The sequence below is a fragment of the Anomaloglossus baeobatrachus genome, chromosome 4 (genome assembly GCF_048569485.1).
Source record: "Anomaloglossus baeobatrachus isolate aAnoBae1 chromosome 4, aAnoBae1.hap1, whole genome shotgun sequence".
NCBI classification, from domain to species: domain Eukaryota; kingdom Metazoa; phylum Chordata; class Amphibia; order Anura; family Aromobatidae; genus Anomaloglossus; species Anomaloglossus baeobatrachus.
Genome location: NC_134356.1, coordinates 58312973 through 58331695, shown reverse-complemented (window position 1 = coordinate 58331695; position 18723 = coordinate 58312973). Strand labels below are relative to the sequence as shown.

The 18723-nt window shown below is 45.3% G+C and overlaps 1 protein-coding gene across 1 annotated transcript in view; it reads right to left on the bottom strand.

Annotated features, from left to right (window-relative positions):
* Positions 1 to 3660: 3660 nt before the first annotated feature.
* Positions 3661 to 18723, bottom strand: part of CSF1R (colony stimulating factor 1 receptor) — an 87534-nt gene continuing 72471 nt past the window's right edge. The window contains exons 18-21 of the mRNA XM_075344367.1: positions 14778 to 14889; positions 13019 to 13118; positions 11185 to 11290; positions 3661 to 8526 (exon numbers count right to left, since the gene is read on the bottom strand). Of these exons, the coding sequence (XP_075200482.1) occupies positions 8422 to 8526; positions 11185 to 11290; positions 13019 to 13118; positions 14778 to 14889 (423 nt within the window). The 3' untranslated portion in view covers positions 3661 to 8421. The remainder of the gene's footprint in view (positions 8527 to 11184; positions 11291 to 13018; positions 13119 to 14777; positions 14890 to 18723) is intronic.

The following is an 18723-nucleotide window of genomic DNA, read 5'->3' as shown; positions in this document are numbered from 1 at the left end:
GCCCATCGACAGAGACGTCTCCCCTTCTCAGGCGGCCAAAGAATCTCTACGGTGGTGGCTTCTTCCCACCTCAGGGTCAGAAAAAAGGTCCTTACTACCCCCATCCTGGGCGGTAGTTACGACAGGCACGAGTCTATCAGAGTGGAGAGCAGTTTTTCTCTACCACAGGGCTCAAGGTACGTGGATTCAGCAAGAGTCCACCCTTCAGATCAATGTTCTGGAAATCAGAGCAGTGTATCTTGTCCTACAAGCCTTCCAGCAGTGGCTGAAAAGCAAGCACATCCGAATTCAGTCGGATATCTCCACAGCGGTGGCATACATCAACCACCACGGAAGAACACGCAGCCGGCAAGCCTTCCAGGAAGCCGGCGGATTCTGACGTGGGTGGAAGACACGGCATCCACCATATCCGCAGTTCACATCCCAGGCGTGGTAAACTAGGAAGCAGACTTCCTCAGTCGCCAGGGTATGGACGCAGGGGAATGATTTCTTCACCCGGACGGGTTTCAGGAGATCTGTCGCCGCTGCGGGATGCCGGACGTCGACATAATGGCGTCACGGCACAACAACATTGTCCCGGCTTCATAGCACAGTCTCACGATCATCGAGCTCTGGCGGCGGACGCCTCAGTTCAACATTGGTCGCAGTCCCGGCTACCTTATGTGTCCCACCTCTGGCATTGTTGTCCAGAGTGCTGCGCAAGATCAAGTCCGACTGTCGCCGCGCCATCCTCGTCGCTCCAGATTGGCCGAGGAGGTCGGGGTTCCCGGATCTGTGGTACCTCACGGTAGGCCAACCGTGGGCACTACCAGACCGACCAGACTTGCTGTTTCAAGGGCCCTTTTTTCCATCTGAACTCTGCGGCCCTGAACATGACGGTGTAGCCATTGAGTCCTGGATCCTAGCGTCTTCAGGATTATCTCAGGAGTGGTTGTCACCATGACGCAGGCCAAGAAGCCAACGTCCGCCAAGATCTACCACAGCTCGTGGAAGATATTCTTATCTTGGTGCTCTGCTCAAGGAGTTTCTCCCTGGCCATTTGCATCGCCTATTTTTCCTTCCTTCCTACAATCTCGGTTGGAAAATGGTTGGTCGCTCAGCTCCCTTAAAGGACAAGTGTCAGCGCTATCTGTATTTTTTCAGTAACGCCTAGCCGACTTCCGCAGGTACGCACGTTCCTGCAGGGAGTTTGTCTTCTCATCACTCCGTACAAGCGGCCGTTAGAGCTCTGGAGTCTGAACAAGGTTCTAATGACTCTCTTGAAGCCGCCTTTCGAGCCTTTGAAAGTTGTTTCCCTTTTCCGTCTTTCACAGAAAGTGGCCTTTCTAGTAGCGGTCACGTCTCTTCAGAGAGTGTCCGAGCTAGCAGCACTGTCATGCAAATCTCCATTCCTGGTCTTTACCAGGACAAGGGGGTTCGGCGTCCGATTCCGGACTTTCTCCCTAAGGTGGTATCCCACTTTCATCTCAATCAAGATATCACCTTACCTTCTTTGTGTCCTCATCCAGTCCATCAATTTGAAAAGGATTTGCATCTGTTGGATCTGGTGAGAGCACTCAGGATCTACATTCCCGCACGGCGCTCCTATGCCGCCCGGATGGACCCTTTGTCCTTGTCGCTGGTCAGCGTAAAGGGTCGCAAGCTTCCAAATCCACCCTGACTCGGTGGATCAAGGAACCAATTCTTGAAACCTACCGTTCTGCTAGGCTCCCGGTTCCCTCAGGGCTGAATGCCCATTCTACCAGAGCCGTGGGTGCGTCCTGGGCATTACGGCACCAGGCTACGGCTCAGCAGGTGTGCCAGGCACCTACCTGGTCGAGTCTGCACACTTTTACCAAGCATTATCAGGTGCATACCTACGCTTCGGCAGACGCCAGCCTAGGTAGACAAGTCCTTCAGGCGGCGGTTGCCCACCTGTACGAAAGGGCTGTTTGACGGCCCTACCACGAGGTATTCTTTTACCCACTCAGGGACTGCTTTTGGACATCCCAATTGTCTGGGTCTCCCAATGGAGCGACAAAGAAGAAGGGAATTTTGTTTACTTACCGTAAATTCCTTTTCTTCTAGCTCCAATTGGGAGACCCAGCACCCGCCCTGTTTTCTTAGGGTTTTTTTCGGTACACATGTTGTTCATGTGAATGGTTGCAGTTCTCCGATGTTTCTTCGGATTGAATTGGTCTTTAAACCAGTTATTGGCTTTCCTCCTTCTTGCTTTTGCACTAAACTGGTGAGCCAGTGATCCCACTGGGGGTGTATAGCCAGAAGGGGAGGGGCCTTACACTTTTGAGTGTAATACTTTGTGTGGCCTCCGGAGGCAGTAGCTATACACCCAATTGTCTGGGTCTCCCAATTGGAGCTAGAAGAAAAGGAATTTACGGTAAGTAAACAAAATTCCCTTCTTTCCCATTCCTCCAGTCCAGAAGGCAACGACAAAAGTTAAGAATTGGTGGCCTGTAAGAGTAATCTGAAGGATCCATGTGTACAAACACGTGAAATGTGATCATAAAAGATATAGTGTGTCGTGTAAATGACCTGGACATCAGGACAGAAATATAAAAATTCCTTACATTGGCCTATTCAGAAAGCCAGTCAAAAAGAGGGGTGTTCTTGCCCCTCATTAGTGCAGAGCAAGGCAGTGGTTGACTGGATGAGGTCTCTCAAATTCCGCTTCGGGAGGAGAGACAGGCAATGGTGTAGGAAGACTTACAGGTAACGCTCCATCTCTGAAACTGAGAGAATACTGTTCTGCACAATGATAGGACTCTTAAAATGTTTGCATCGTGCTTAAAGGGAACCGGTTATCCATCTTTGTCCTTCTGAAGCTAGTGTGGCTGACGTGTTCTACGTCACCTACACTAGCCGACAGTGAGGTCCCGCGCAGGCGCTCTACAATACTTTGATCTGCCCTGCTCAGGGCAGATCAAAGTACGCCTGTGCAGGACCTCAATGTCAGCTAGTGTACATGACGAACACATCATGCACCCAGGCATCAGAAGGAGGACAAAGCTGGCCAAAAGAGGAGTTGCGGTACTCGGAGAACGGAGACACCCATCCGAACCATCTGCTCTGGACCGACCGTTAGGTAAGTATTATAAACATCCGGTGATAGGTTCCCTTTAACATGTGAACAGAGCAAGTGGCCTGTAACAGTTACTCCAGATATTGGGCAGTGATATATTTGCTCCTGTTATTGACCCCTCCAAAACGAGGAGGGAAGAAAAACTGTGGGTGCCCTGTTAGAAAAATGAAAAAAAAAAATTTCAACAGTTTATGGAAGACAAAATCAGCAACAAATTGAGGGCTCAATTATAAATTGCCCCCAAAATCCAGCTAAAAATTAAAATCATTGATGGATACAACACGTGTGAATTTCATTACAACTCATAATGTGTATGGTCCCTTGTCAAATGGAGAACAATATCATGATGTGAACAGGGTCATATTCATACTTTTCTTCTCTTTCCTGGCTTTGACTAAAAATACCAGTTCCAAAAACACCATTAGGCAATGTTCCCACATTGTCAAAAACACTACGTTTTTACTTCCAAGAGAGCAGGTTTTGGCTGCAAAAACGCTGCGTGTGAACATAGCCTTACACGTGATATTATGTATTACAGTGGCTTGCATTTGCATGGTAAATGAATTTAGCAAAAACACAAATTTAGTAAATAGTTTATTTATGATAAAAGTAATACTGTTACTGGCATCTTACACATCTCATACATTATGGAAGCACAATCTGATTAGTTACAAAAGGGACAAATTAATATTTTTAGCTGAATATAAATTAAAATTACACAATTTATTACCAGATATAAAGCAAAAATATGAGTTAGAGGGGTTGTCCCCATTTACATGAGTGTCCTGCTTACCTTCTGGTCGAAGGCTGCCCGGTTTCTCCTGATAGACTGCAGTGGTGATGTCAGCGCTGCAGCCAATTGAAAAGTTCAGCCAAGTAGCACAAGCCACTGAGCAAAGTGATTGGCTGCAGCACTGTTGATGTGATGTCACTGCAGAAGTCAATCAACAGGGGCCAAGATAGCGCTAAACCTCAGAAGGGTAACTAAAGCTCAGATTGTTATTTTACATAAAATAGGTGACAACTTCTTTAATTTTATATATAAAAAAAAAAAAATAAAAGTTTTAGAGGAGTCAGGTTAGTGATCAACAGAGCTCTCCAATAGGATACATGTATACACATATAGGTATAACCGTTTGTTTCATAGAAGGTTGTAATTCAAGGCTAACTCAACAGGACCTGGAGAGACCATGCCGTTTTCGTCTCTCTTATCCCTTGATGATGCTATTTGGTGGCTCTCATCATTCAAGGGTTGTTTAAATCATCAGTCTTCAGTAGATCAGTGATCCTCAGCCACCCAACTCCCTATCTGTCGTGGATGCGGTGCTCTTCTTATTGACTTAAGGCCGCTTTACACACTGCAATATCGGTACCGATATCGCCATTGTGCGTACCCGCCCCCATCTGTTGTGCGACACGGGCAACTCGCTGTCCGTGCCGTACAACATCGCCCAGACCCGTCACACGTACTTACCTTCCCTGCAACAACGCTGTGACCGGCAAATCGCCTCCTTTCTAAGGGGGCGGTTTGTTTAGCGTCACAGCAACGTAACTGCAGCGTCACTGAACGCCCAATAGAAGCGGAGGGGCGGAGATGAGCTGGACGAACATCCCGCCCACCTTCTTCCTTCCGCATTGTGGCCGGGAGGCAGGTAAGGAGAGCTTCCTCGTTCCTGCAGTGTCACACGGAGCGATGTGTGCTGCCGCAGGAACAACTTCGTTACTGCTGCAGTAACGATATTTGAGAATGGACCCCCATGTCACCGATGAGCGATTTTGCACGTTTTTGCGACGATGCAAAATCCCTCATTGGTGTCACACGCAACGGCATCGCTACAGCGGCCGGATGTGCGTCATAAAATCCGTGACCGCAACGAGATCGCTGTTGCGATCTCGTAGCGTGTAAAGCCCGCTTAACAGTTTAGGCTGGTGGCATGAGTCCATCAATCTGGTGAGCTTCAAAGCAGCACTCACAAGCTCTATATCAAAGAGTTGCAAGCGCAGGCTCCTTTCCTAAGAGGCCAACCACTGCTGATAGACTCCAGAAGTAGCTGATAACCTTGGCAAAAACTATGGTCAATAACCGTAAAAATTCTGAAGGGAGATGATATATTGCAAAGTTGCTTGTTTTTACAAGTCAGTTTGCAATTTTACCAATTTAAGATAATGAGACAACCCATTTTCTCATAGACAACCCATTTAATTCGACAACCATTGCAGGCCCCATATGGCAATTAGCTAATTTTACTAGCGTGGTTCATCCGGGTAGGCTTCTCCGCTGCAAATGCTATATGACAGATGGTGGCCCATTAAATGAATGGTCTTCCATGTAATACTTGGATGGTTTGGGTCCACCAGAACAAAAAGTTCTCTAGTCTCATGGAGCAGGGCATACAGACAAAGGTTGTCCTCATGGGACAACCTCTTTTAAGAGTTTTAAAACCTCTAAAAATCGCCCTAATTTTATGTGATGTCATACTGTGGTTGGCTATGGTGATGTTGTGTTGGAGGACACAAGATCATGACATGACAACAGGAACCAATAGGGGCAATCATTTCCCATATTCCCAATTAAGCCATAAGAGAGGTTGTTCAAGTACCACAAAGGAGACCACTGGGTATAAAGGTAGTGGCAGGGGAAAAAAGCATTCATATCTGTCTCTCCCAGTAATATCAGAGGATCCTAACAAAAAATCACCCCCATAATTTTACAAAGGGGACCATAAACTGTTCGTTTCCGTGTAGAAACATACATGAAGAGGATGCTCTTCTCATTACGAAAGAATCACACGTTAAACCACTTATGTTATTGATTCGACCATTTACCACTTGTCCAATCAAAACTACAATTAATCATAATAAAAAATTAGAAGCTCCACGTACTGCATATGTAGCTGTTAGTAAGGACAATGGAATCAAATTAATGGGGCAACCTGATTTTTTTTTTCTTCAATCACTGGATGAACAGGATGCCGGGCTGATCTCAGGCTAAATGGTGGCCGCTTGTTGGCGCCCACAGTCCTTATGGTTTACCAAATAATCCCAAAATAATACAATCACACTGTACTCAAATAACATTGCCCCAAGACGGTTTGAGTAGAAAGTTGCCATAGTTATAGTCTCCAATGACTTTTCCATGGCTTAGGGCACAAAATTTGGAAATGTGGGTGCAAGTTCTTGGAACCCAAAGCCACCAGTTGCACCTCTTTCAGGGGTGACATATAAACATGTACATTCCTAAGGAAGACTCTGAGAAAAAGATCGTCCATTGATGGCCCTCATCTGCTAACAAGACTATAGAGCACCTACAAATACCATCGATCACTCTAGGCATGAACTCGCCCAAGAGTCACCATGAAAATGATTTGGACCCTTTACATATAAATGATCGGGCTCCACTGAGACTTCAGTTTATAGTTGTAAGACCCTTCTAACATAAAGTGTAGACTATCCATCCAAATTGACTAAATAGTGCGTTTAGTGCGTATAAAATCTTGACCGTTACGTGACATTTTATTAATAGCTTTTGATCTTCTCATCAATACTTTAATTATATTTTAATATAACAATATTCTATCATTTGCTGGCTGTGTTAGTTCTTCTATAGGCATATACTGTATATAGAATATAAGTAATAATGTTCTAGGCTCTAGAGAAGTAATATATCATCACTTAGCTTTGTACTGATAACTGTTGCTTTGAAAATCACAATATAATATATACCAAGATAGCTTATAATGTATGGTTTCTTCCAATTACCGAATTCAAGAACATATAGTATTGCAGTCTAGCCGTAATATACTGATATTTATCAAAATAACTATTCACAAGCTCATTAAAGGAAAAAAAAAAGGTCTCCTCTTAGGGAACCCTTCCCTCTAATGCATCCCTGCTGTAAAGGTGACAACGGGGAGTATGGATGATCCAATGTCTGTATAGTACAGCAATATTATAAAAATGGGAGACTCTACTACAGATTTTACATTGGCGCCCAACTTCCACTTTTGGTGACCGCTCTTGCTGGTGCCATCTTCTGGGGAAACCTAACCCACTTTTGGTGACCAATCATGCTGGTGCCATCTTCTAGGGAACCCCTTACCCACTTTTGGTGACAGCTCTTGATGGTGCAATCTTCTGGAGAACCCCAACCCACTTTTGGTGATGGCTCTTGATGGTTCCATCTTCTGGGGAACCCCTAACCCACTTTTAGTGAGAGCTTTTGCTGGTGCCATCTTCTGGTGAACCCCTAATCCATTTTTGGTGATGGCTCTTGCGGGTGCCATCTTCTGGGGAACCCCTAACCCACTTTTAGTGAGAGCTTTTGCTGGTGCCATATTCTGGTGAACCCCCTAACCCACTTTTGGTGACAGTTCTTGCTGGTGCCATCTTTTGGGGAATCCCTAATCCACTTTTAGTGACTGCTCTTGCTGGTGCCATCTTCTGGTGGAAACCCTGACCCACTTTTGGTGGCTGCTCTTGCTTGTGCCATCATCTGGGGAAACCCTGACCCACTTTTGGTGACCCCTCTTGCTGGTGCCATCTTCTGGGGAACCCATAACCATGTTGTAAGGTGCATACGTCTAATTATAAACCATTTAGGCTGTTTCCAGTTATAAACTGTGTAAGGAAAGGTATTAGTTAATACAAATCAGACCTATATCAGCCAAATCTGCCATTTTTGTCAGGACCAGATAATTTAATGTGCAAGAAGTATTTTGCCGTGATTTGTTGTGATTGGGAATGTTGGCTTTCAACAAGCCTGATCCTTTTTTCTCTTAGAAGAAATATCTGGCAGCGGCTGAAACACAAATTGGGAGTTCGTTATGAATACCTGTCGACAAACTGAGCACTAATCAACGGTGTGGCCAAAATAACATTTACAGGTATTTGATCAATTTTTACAATGTAAAAACTATTCTGAAACTGCAAATTCAGAACAAGTGAATATAATACTGAAAATATCTTGTTTCCCACTTATGATTGAAATTAACACTTGTAAATAAAAAAATATAGTAAAAAAAAGTACCCTCCCTTCTCTTTTTTTGTTACATTTTTTTCCTAGTGGATACTAATAGGATCTGCAGAGATGCCGGTCAGTTGACGATTGTCAGTAGTTCATCAAATATTTGGTGAATCCTTTCAGTATCCGCTTTTTCAGTGCTACCATGTTACTGCTACATTTTACCAATCTCCCACTGATTCTGAGAGATTGTTTTACTTCTTAGCTTAATAACTATGAAAATAATGCCCCAATCAATATTTCAGATGATTAATGCTGGCGGATCTTCCATATAAAATACCAAGGCTACTACACATCGGAATGATTGTGTCAAAGTCTTTGACTAGCAGAACTGGTAGTTGTTTCCCTTCATGAGAGGTTGCAGGGACTCGGCACACTTTGTATCTGCACAATCGTCTTGCTGCCCCTGAATGATGTTTGTATAGTCCTTTAAGAAAAAAAAAACAAAGTTTAAAATGTGTTGTGAAATGAGAAAAAACATGGCGTTGTCCCAAAGGTTTACTCATTTTTTGACATTTCGTTATTTAATATTGATGAGTGAGCACTACCATGCTTGGGTACTCGTAAAGAGCAGTTGGATGCTTGGATGGTCACAACTTGAGCACCCAAGTATAATGGAAGTCAAAGGGGGACTTTTTGGGGGAAATGTTCCAGAAAAACACTTGAGTCCTTCATTGACTTCCATTATCCTTGGGTGATTGAGCCGTGACCATCCAACCGTCCAACTTCTCTTAAGGAGTACCGAGCACCCAAGCATGGTAGTGCTCACTCATCACTATTATTAAATTGTGGTGGGATCCCAACTAATCTCCTGAATGAAGAGACAGAAACAGGACTAAATAGAGTAAAGAAGACCCAATAGTGGACATCTTAATGGGGTCCACAAGTTATCACTATCAATACAGTGAAGGAAACAATTATTTAATCCCGTGCTGATTTTGTAAGTTTGCCCTCTGACAAAGACATGAACAGTCTATAATTTCAAGGGTAGGTTAATTTGAACAGTTAGAGATAGAATATCCAAATTAAAATCCAGAAAATCACATTGTATAAATTATATAAATTTATTTGCATTTTTCAGAGAGTAATAAGTATTTGATCCCCTACCAACCATTAAGAGTTCTGGCTCCTACAGACCACTCAGAGGCTGCTAATCAACTCGTTTCCTGCAGCGGTCTTAAATTGTTACCTGTATAAGGCCTGTTTCACATGTTAGTGATTCTGGTACGTATATGCTAGTTTTTATATGTACCAGAAACACGGAAATGCACAGAACCATTTTCTGGCTTCACTGTTGTCCCACGGATCACGCGATGATGTGATCCGTGAAACATGTACCAGAAAAACACGTACATTGAAAACATGAAACTTTTTAAACTCACCCATCTCCAGCGACGCTGTCTCCGGCCGCTGCTTCCAAGACGGCTAATTATTTTCATGCTTATGCATTTATGCACTGCACAGCCGACCCGGAAGTAGCTGCAGCAGTGAGAGAGACAGCGGCAGGAGACAGCATACGGGGCATCTGGGAGACATCAGCACCATGGACAGCAGGAGCGGGAACAGATGAGTTTATCTGCATGTGCTATCATGGATCCCTGATCACGGATGGCACATGTAGAACCCACGTATGCTGTGAATCACGGCACATGAAGGGACATATGCGTTTTTAATACATCAGTGAAAAACGTCTGTGTTTTTCACTGACGTGTGAAACAGGCCTAACAGACTCCTGTCCACAGACTCAATTAATCAGTCAGACTCTAACCTCTACAATATGGGCAAGACCAAAGAGCTTTCTAAGGATATCAGGGACAAGATCGTAGACCTGGTCAAGGCTGGAATGGGCTAAAAAACCATAAGTAAGACGCAGGATGACAACGAGACAACTGTTGGTGCAATAGTAAGAAAATGGAAGAAATACAAAAGGAATGTCAATCAACATCGATCTGGTGCTCCATGCAAGATCTCACCTCGTGGGGTATCCAGGATCATGAGGAAGGTGAGAGATCAGCCTAAAACTACACGCAGGAACTTGTTAATGATCTCAAGACATCTGGGACCACTGCCACCAAGAAAACCATTGGTAACACATTACGCCGTAATGGCTTAACATCCTGCAGTCCCCGCAAAGTCCCACTGCTCAAGAAGGCGCATTTGCAAGCCTGTCTGAAGTTTTGCCCTATTGAAATGGCCTATTGAAATTGCCTAGCAATCTCACGATGAACAAACAAATAACTCATATGTTAGATGAAATTATTTTTAAGCAAGCTTAAAAATTATCATTCTTGGCAGCACACCGTCGTGTGTGAATAGAACATGTGCTGCCAAGAACAATAATATCCTGTATACACAGAACAATCATATTAATAATCATTCTGTTTGCATATAAGTGCGGTGGCCTGCCTAAATAGGCTATCAAACGACCGTTAATCAGCTTGCATGTAGTCAATCAGCAGTCTTATGAAGACTTAGGGGTACTTTGCACACTACAACATCGCAAGCCGATGCTTGCGATGCCGAGCGCGATAGTCCTCGCCCCCGTCGCAGCAGCGATATCTTGTGATTGCTGCCGTAGCGAACATTATCGCTACTGCAGCTTCACATGCACTCACCTGCTCTGTAACGTCGCTCTGGCCAGCGAACCGCCTCCTTACTAAGGGGGCGGGTCGTGCGACGTCACACGGCAGGCGACCAATAGAAGCGTAGGGGCGGAGATGAGCGGGACGTAAACATCCCGCCCACCTCCTTCCTTCCGCATAGCCGGCGTGAGCCGTGGTGACGCAGGTAGGAGATGTTCCTTGCTCCTGCGGCTTCTCACACAGCGATGTGTGCTGCCGCAGGGGAACGAGGAACAACATCATACCGTCGCTGCAGCTACATTATAGAAATGTTGGACACTACACCGATGATATGATTACGACGCTTTTGCGCTCGTTAATCGTATCATAAAGGATTTACACACTACGATATCGACAGCGACGCCGCATGTGCGTCACTTTCGATTTGACACCACCGACATCGCACCTGCGATACTAGTGTGCAAAGTACCCCTTATTGTTGGTCTGATTAAATGCAACCTTACCTGGTTTGTGATTAAATTCATTTGTCTGGTGATGAGATCTGTGATCTGGTTAAAGGTTGGTCGACGAGTAGGCTCCAAGTCCCAGCATTCTTTCATTAGGCGATATCTAAGATTGTCACAGCAGATGTATAATCAGTCAATGCATATTACATAGAGGAGCTATCCCATTAACAAGCTAAATTTTAATCAATAGATCTTGGAATAAAAATAAGTAGTTCAACAATTGGATGTGTTAAAAAAAAAAAAAGTACTTCTATGTACTGTGTCTGGCCTCTTTCACACGTACGTGCCTCCGGTACGTGTTTGGGATTTTTCTCACGTACTGGAGACACGTGCACACGTAGACCTATGGATTCCTATGGTTTTGGACACACGTATGTATTTTCGCACCAGAGAAAAGCCATGTGTCTGTTTTATTAATAGGCGTTTTATTAATTTGCATTTCCCTCTTGGAAGCCTGGACCTCGGCAGCTCTGTGCAAATCTCTTCCATTGGTGCCGGTGTGTCATGGATTGGTGAGCTGACTCCCTTTTTCCTTTTGTTGATTTGTTTTAAGGCCACTTTACACGCTGCGATATCGGTACCGATATCGCCAGCATGCGTACCCGCCCCCATCTGTTGTGCAACACGGGCAAATCGCTGCCCGTGCCGCACAACATCGCCCAGAACCGTGACACATACTTAGCTGCCCGGCGACGTCGCTGTGACCGGCGAACTGCCTCCTTTCTAAGGGGGCGGTTCGTTCAGCGTCACAGCGACGTCACAGCTGCGTCACTGAACCGCCGCCCAATAGAAACGGAGGGGCGGAGATGAGCGGGACGTAACATCCCGCCCACCTCCTTCCTTCCGCATAGCGGCCGGGAGGCAGGTAAGGAGAGGTTCCTCGTTCCTGCGGTGTCACACGGAGCGATGTGTGCTGCCGCAGGAACGAGGAACAACCTCGTTACTGCTGCCGTAACGATTTTTGAGAATGGACCCCCATGTCACTGATGAGCGATTTTGCACGTTTTTGCAGCGATGCAAAATCGCTCATAGGTGTCACACGCAACGGCATCGCTATGCGGCCGGATGTGCGTCACCAATTCCGTGACCCCAATGAGTTCGCATTAGCGATGTCGTAGCGTGTAAAGCCCCCTTTACTCTAAATGTTATACTGTGGGGCAGTTCAGATCTGCGATTTTTCCTTCAGACAAAATTAGTCTGTGGAAAAAAATCGCAACGTGCTGCGAGTGACTCAGATATTCGGATTATGCGCACCCGTTTGAGTCTATGGGTGCGTGCAAAACATCGGACTGCACAGTCATCTGAGTACAGTCTCATTTATGCCGACACAGACAATGGAGAAGATGGAGAAATTAAGTTCTCCATCCTCTCTTCAGCTGTGGCCCGATTCTCACATTTGCGAGAATCGGATCACAATAAACTCGGTTTAGAGTTTGAGCCAAGTGTTATTAGCATAGTTTGGTCGATTCTCTCACATGAGAAAATATACACCCGTGTGAGCCATATGCTATAAACCAAACACTGCAATACATCTATCTGACCAGCACCCTATACAAGGCCTTAACCGTGTGCAATTCTCATACTAAGCAACTACCCCCTTTATGAATTGGTAGGCGGGCGAGTGGTTGATTCATCAGTACTTTGCACCTGTGATGCCCCCCCCCCCCCAATTTTATCATGGGGTCTGCTGCATCCCTGAAGTGCATTAATATAGGGTCTTGGCTGCCTTTCCTCTGTGATTCTGTTGAATTTTATGTCCTTTTCGGTGACTTGTGAATTTACTGCTTTATGTTATTTTAACACCCATGTACTAGATCCTACTCTCACTTACAGGTCCGGGGGAGCATAGTCTGGGCAGTCCATCTTGCATCCATCTTTTATCATCTTGTAGAATTTTCGGTTGACAATAACACCAGGATATGGGCTTCTGCCTATAATAATGAAGCAGCAACTTATAAAATAATTTAATATATCAGACATTGATTATATGAAAACTACTAAAATGCAAAAGTAAAATAAACAACAAAGTGCAAAACTAATTACTAGATGTCCCCATTTTCTATCAAAGGTATGTGACCCATGCAGTCACACAAGATGTGTCACTTGTCTAAGGTAAGACTCAAGGGGCTGCCATTAATGCTGGTGCAAATGTAAGAAGAAGATCACCCCTCTGTTGAATACATGGATCCAGGCTCCATGATAATAGTAATCCAAGTGTAATCCAAAGATGGCAGATAATCGAGCACTTCCATTAAAACAAATTGTATTCACATTATTAAAACATGTCCATCATGGCACAATCAGTAAAAAAAAGTCCCACAAAAACACTGCTAAGGGTTGACACGTTTCGAAGTCCATCAAACATAAGTCTGTTTTGTGGGACAGTTGTCCTCTGATTGTGCCATGTTGGACATGTTTTAATACTGTGAATGAAATTTGTTTTTATGGAAGTGCTGGATCATCTGCCATCTTTAGATTGCACTTCGATTACCATTAATCCCGATGACCTGGGTATTGGGGTACCCCAAAGCTCACGTTTTGTGCCGAAACTTATAGAAAGGCATCTATGCTGTGTCTATAGTTACATCCCTTGTGTTTGTTTGAAAGTGTTATTTGCTGACTTTATTATTGGGGGTTTTGGGCACCATAAGGCACATCATATGGTGGAACATCCAGAGAAGGTAATACACAGGACACCAACCAATCTAACGCTAATTTTGCTTGTATGTATAAGGACTTTTATCAACTTTTGGATTATGAATCTTCAGGATTAACGTAATGTCAAGGTCATCATTTGACCTCCAAATATTTAGCTTCTAAGGCTAGTTTCACACTTGCGTTGAGCTGTATCCGTTGCATTGCGTTGTGTGACGGATGCAACGGATGTGTTGCATATAGTGGCACAACGGATGCAACGGATGCTGCAAAACAACGGAATCCGTTTTGATTTTTTTTTTTTTACAGTTTTACCGGCGGCAGACTATTGTGAACGATCAGCTGATCGCTCCCAGTAGCCGGCCGCCGGGTGATCAGCTGATCGCTCCCTGCAGCCGGCCGCCGGGTGATGAGCTGATCGCTCCCTGCAGCCGGCCGCTGGGTGATCAGCTGATCGCTCCCTGCAGCCGGCCACCGGGTGATCAGCTGAGCGCTGTCACTTGCCGGCGCCCAGGGCCGGCGGGCGCTCAGCTGAGCGTTGTCATTTGCCGGGGCCCGGGCATGCCGGCGGGCGCTCAGCTGAGCGCTGTCACTTGCCGGCGGGCGGGCGCTCAGCTGAACGTTCGGCCACCGCGAGCCAAAATAAAGTTTGTGATTTAAAAAAAAAGCATGCGCAGTGAAATCCAGAGGATTCCGCTGCTCAAAACAACGTTACATGCTGCGTTCCTCCCGCTGGGCGGAAGCAACGGAGCATCGCCCAGCGGAAGCAACGCAGGTCCTTTTGGTACAATCCGTCAACCATGCAAGTCTATGGGAAACAGCGGAATCCGTTAACGGATTCCGCTGTTTTCCAAAAGGGCGGATTGTAACGGAAGGAAAACAACGCAAGTGTGAAAGTACCCTTAGACAGTTGTTCTCCAATGATCTGGACTCACCAAGAGAAAAGATCTCCCACAGAAGGATTCCATAGGACCAAACATCACTTTGCACTGTGTAGATACAATCAAAGATGCTCTCGGGAGCCATCCACTTGACTGGGAGTCGAGCCTTAAAGAAAACAACATTTTAAAACTGTACATTAAGATATAATTGTCTATATTGAGCCAGCCTGACTGTCATTTCCTCTATACATGTACATGCCGGAACTTGGACACTTTATGGCAAAAAATGGAGGCAAGTAACGTGTATTGGTAAAGCTTCTGCCGTTGGCAGCCAGTTTCTCGCATAGTCACATCCTCACTTGGTATATGAACAGATTGAATGCATTTATACTACTCTATAAATTCAATTTTAGAAACATACAAAAGAAAACTTATTAGTGGTAAAATTCAGTGTGAAGTGAAACTGTTGACTCCATTGTAATAGTTTACTGAGGATACAAAACATCGAGTAATGCAGCATCGACCAGAGGGCTCATTGGCGCGTATGCTTTCAATGTTGTTGGCACAAGGAACACGTTGTTCCTCTTGGAGTCTGCACCATGTCAGCACATTTAGGAGAAACGTTCTTCTTTACTCCTTCATCCACCCTCTGTATGAAGAAGTGCTGTTGAACCAGAAACATTTATCAACAATCCAATGCTTCATTTACTTATGTGTGTAAAGGGGGGGTAATATAATCGTTAGTGTGACCATTTCTCCTAAAAACTGGCAATAGAGCGTTGGTCACACATGCACACTACTGCCCTATTCACACTTTTATGGTTCTATTGAAACAGAAATTGTTAGTGCATGTGTGACCACTAGAGTTGGTGTGAATCGACGATTCATAGGGCCCGGTTCATTGTGCACAACAGTAATCTGAGCCTGCCAAACGCAAACTGTGAGAACCACCTCTTACCTAATGGAATCCTTTGCTCCTCTTTTCATTAACCAGCCTGGCATGTTATCGTTGCGGCATGATGCACATATGACATTACGCCAGGCCGACTAATCAAGCCACAAATACCATTAAGTAAGTGGTGGTTCAAAGGACTGCCGTCCAGCAGCCACAGATAAGGGATATTTCTGATGGACCAGGTTCTGAAGATCGATTCGCACCAGCTCTAGTTACCATTGCTCCTGTAAATTATAACCAAATGGTGGTCACACATGGCTACTACCTACTAATATATATATATATATATATACACACAATCATGGCCAAAAGAGTTTTCACCCTTGAAATTGTCCCAGAAAACGATGAAGTATTTCTCCCTTCTCCCAGAAAATTATTGCAATTACACACGTTTTTTTATGCACGTTTATTTCTTTTGTGTATATTGGAACAACACAAAAACACTAAGGAAAAAAAGGTAAATTTCACAAAAAACTCCAAAAATGGTCAAGACACAATTGTTGGCACCCCCTACTTAATATTTGGTTGCACACCCTTTGGAATGAATAACTACAATCAATGGCTTCCTATAACCATCAACAAGCTTCTTACACCTCTCAGCTGGAATTCTGGACTCTTCTATTGCAAACTGCTCCAGGTCTCTCATATTTGAACGTGACTTCTCCCAACAGCACTGTTAAGATCACTCTGTCGCGGGCAGGGGCCCAGGCCACGGCCAGTGGGGATCTACTCGAGATGCTCAGATCCGGGATCGTGGCTGTGGCTCGAGTGGCAGCCAGATCCGGGATTCTTACAGCAGCCCGTCGCCCGCAACGTAATAAAGGGGGTTATTTACAGGGGAGAGTTTGTCAGTGAGTCCACCCGTGGGTTGCGGTGATTGATGGTGACACCGCCGCTGCCTTGATATGGGGCACCCAGGGCTGATGGAGTGGTGCAGCAGGATGGTATCCCCTCCACGGGTAGGTGAGGTGTTATACCGGGGTCCAGGTGTAGGTGGAGTGCAGGGACGCAGTCTGCAGGGTTGGACCGGATGATACCGGTATACTCACAGTTTTCAAATAAGTCACACAAAGTCCAATTAGTAAACCAAGTGCCGGATACCGGTAGCGTCCGGAGGTGTGTGCTCAGGTCCCGCACACCGGTGAACAGAACAGGGGCCCTTCTTCCTGCACTCTAGTTTTGTGTCTCGTGCTTTGACTAGTCCGCATGGAACGGGAAAAGTCCACTCCCGGTGTCTTTGCTGTGGGAGCTGTCGCCCGCGAGAACTGACCCTTGGGATTTTTGCAGGCACTTGCAGATGCCCTATCCCCCACGTTGGGCTTCCATCTTGCTCTATCTAGGCTACTCGTGGGACAAGATCTGGAACTTTGTCCCCTGCTGGCTAATTGACAAGGTGCTTGCAGCTGTCCTCGCCCTGGGGTCCAGGTATCCCGACTGTGCACGGCCTCCGGACCGGATTCCCGCTGTCAGCACTGGCAGGCTACAACCCTGCCCTGGTCCACTTAAGGTCTCCCGTGACCGGATCTCCATCGCATGTGGCCCTGCTCTGCTGTCTGCCTCCTAGTCAGCTCCGGTAGTTTGGGAGCTACAACCCCCGACTACCACTTCACTCCTCTCACTTCCTCTGTCCAGACTAATCTGCTGTGTTCCCTCCGCTGACTCCTCAGGACCCCTAGGTGGGCGTCACCATCTGCCTGGCCCTGTCCACTGATGTGTCCCTATTGTCCTGGGGGGGGTGACTAGACTTTGTGGATGGTGTTTGTACCTGTGCGTGGGGTTGTGTTGGAAGGCCAAGGAGGAGGGAATCCTGCATCTGGAAGATGGATGCAGTCTTCTGTGACAACCCGATTTTGTCAGGGCGTCACATCTCCACAGGTGTCAATGGGATTTAGATCCGGACTCATTGCTGCCACTTCAGAACTCTACAGCACAGGTGATTCTTGAAGTATGTTTGGGGTCATTGTCCAGCTGGAAGACCCTTGACCTAGGACACAAACCCAGCTTTCTGACACTGGGCACTACATTGCAACCAAAAATCCTTTGGTAAGCTTCAGATTTCATGATGTCTTGCACACAGTCAAGGTACCCAGTGCCAGAGGCAGCAAAACAACGCCAAAACATCTTTAAACCTCCACCATATGTGACTGTAGGCACTGTGTTCTTTTCTTTGTAGGCCTCATTTAGTTTTCAGTAAACAGTAGAATCATGTTCTTCACCAGAAAGCTCTATCTTGGTCTCATCTGAACACAAGACGCTTTCCAAGAAGGATTTTGGCTTACTCACGTACATTTTGACAAACTGCAGTCTCACTTTTTTATTTCTCTGTGTCAGCAGTGGGGTCCTCTTGGGTCTCGTACCATAATGTTTCATTTCATTCAAATGTGGATGGATAGTTCATGCTGACACTGATGCACCCTGAGCCTGCAGGCAGCTTCAATTTTTTTGGAACTTGATTAGGGCTGCTTATCCTCCATCCGGACTATCCTACATTACAACCTTTCATCAATTTTTCTCTGCTGTCCACATCCAATGAGATTAGCTACAGTGTCATGCGTTGTAAACTTCTTGATTCTGTTGTGCACCGTGGACTAAGGAATATCAAGATCTCTACAGACGAACTTGTAACTTTGAGATTGTTGATATTTTTCAACAAATTTGGTTCTCAAGTCCTCAGACAGTTCTCTTCTCTTTCTGTTCTCCATGCTTAGTGTGGCACACACAGACAGACAATGCACAGATTGAGTCAACTTCTCCCCCTTTAATATGATTTTCATATTGCCCACACCTGTTACTTGCCACAGGTAAGTTTGAACGAGTACCACATGCTTGAAGCAAACTTGTTTACCCATAATTTTGGAAAGGTGCCAACAATTTTGTCTTGCACACTTTTCGGGTTTTGTGTAAAATTATGTCTAAATTGATTTTTGTTCTTTTTTTGTGTTATTCCAATACGCACAATGGAAATAAACGTGTATGACCAATCATTTGTAGTAGCAAAAACATTTTTCTGGAACAATTTCAAGGATGCCATGGCAAACTTTCGTC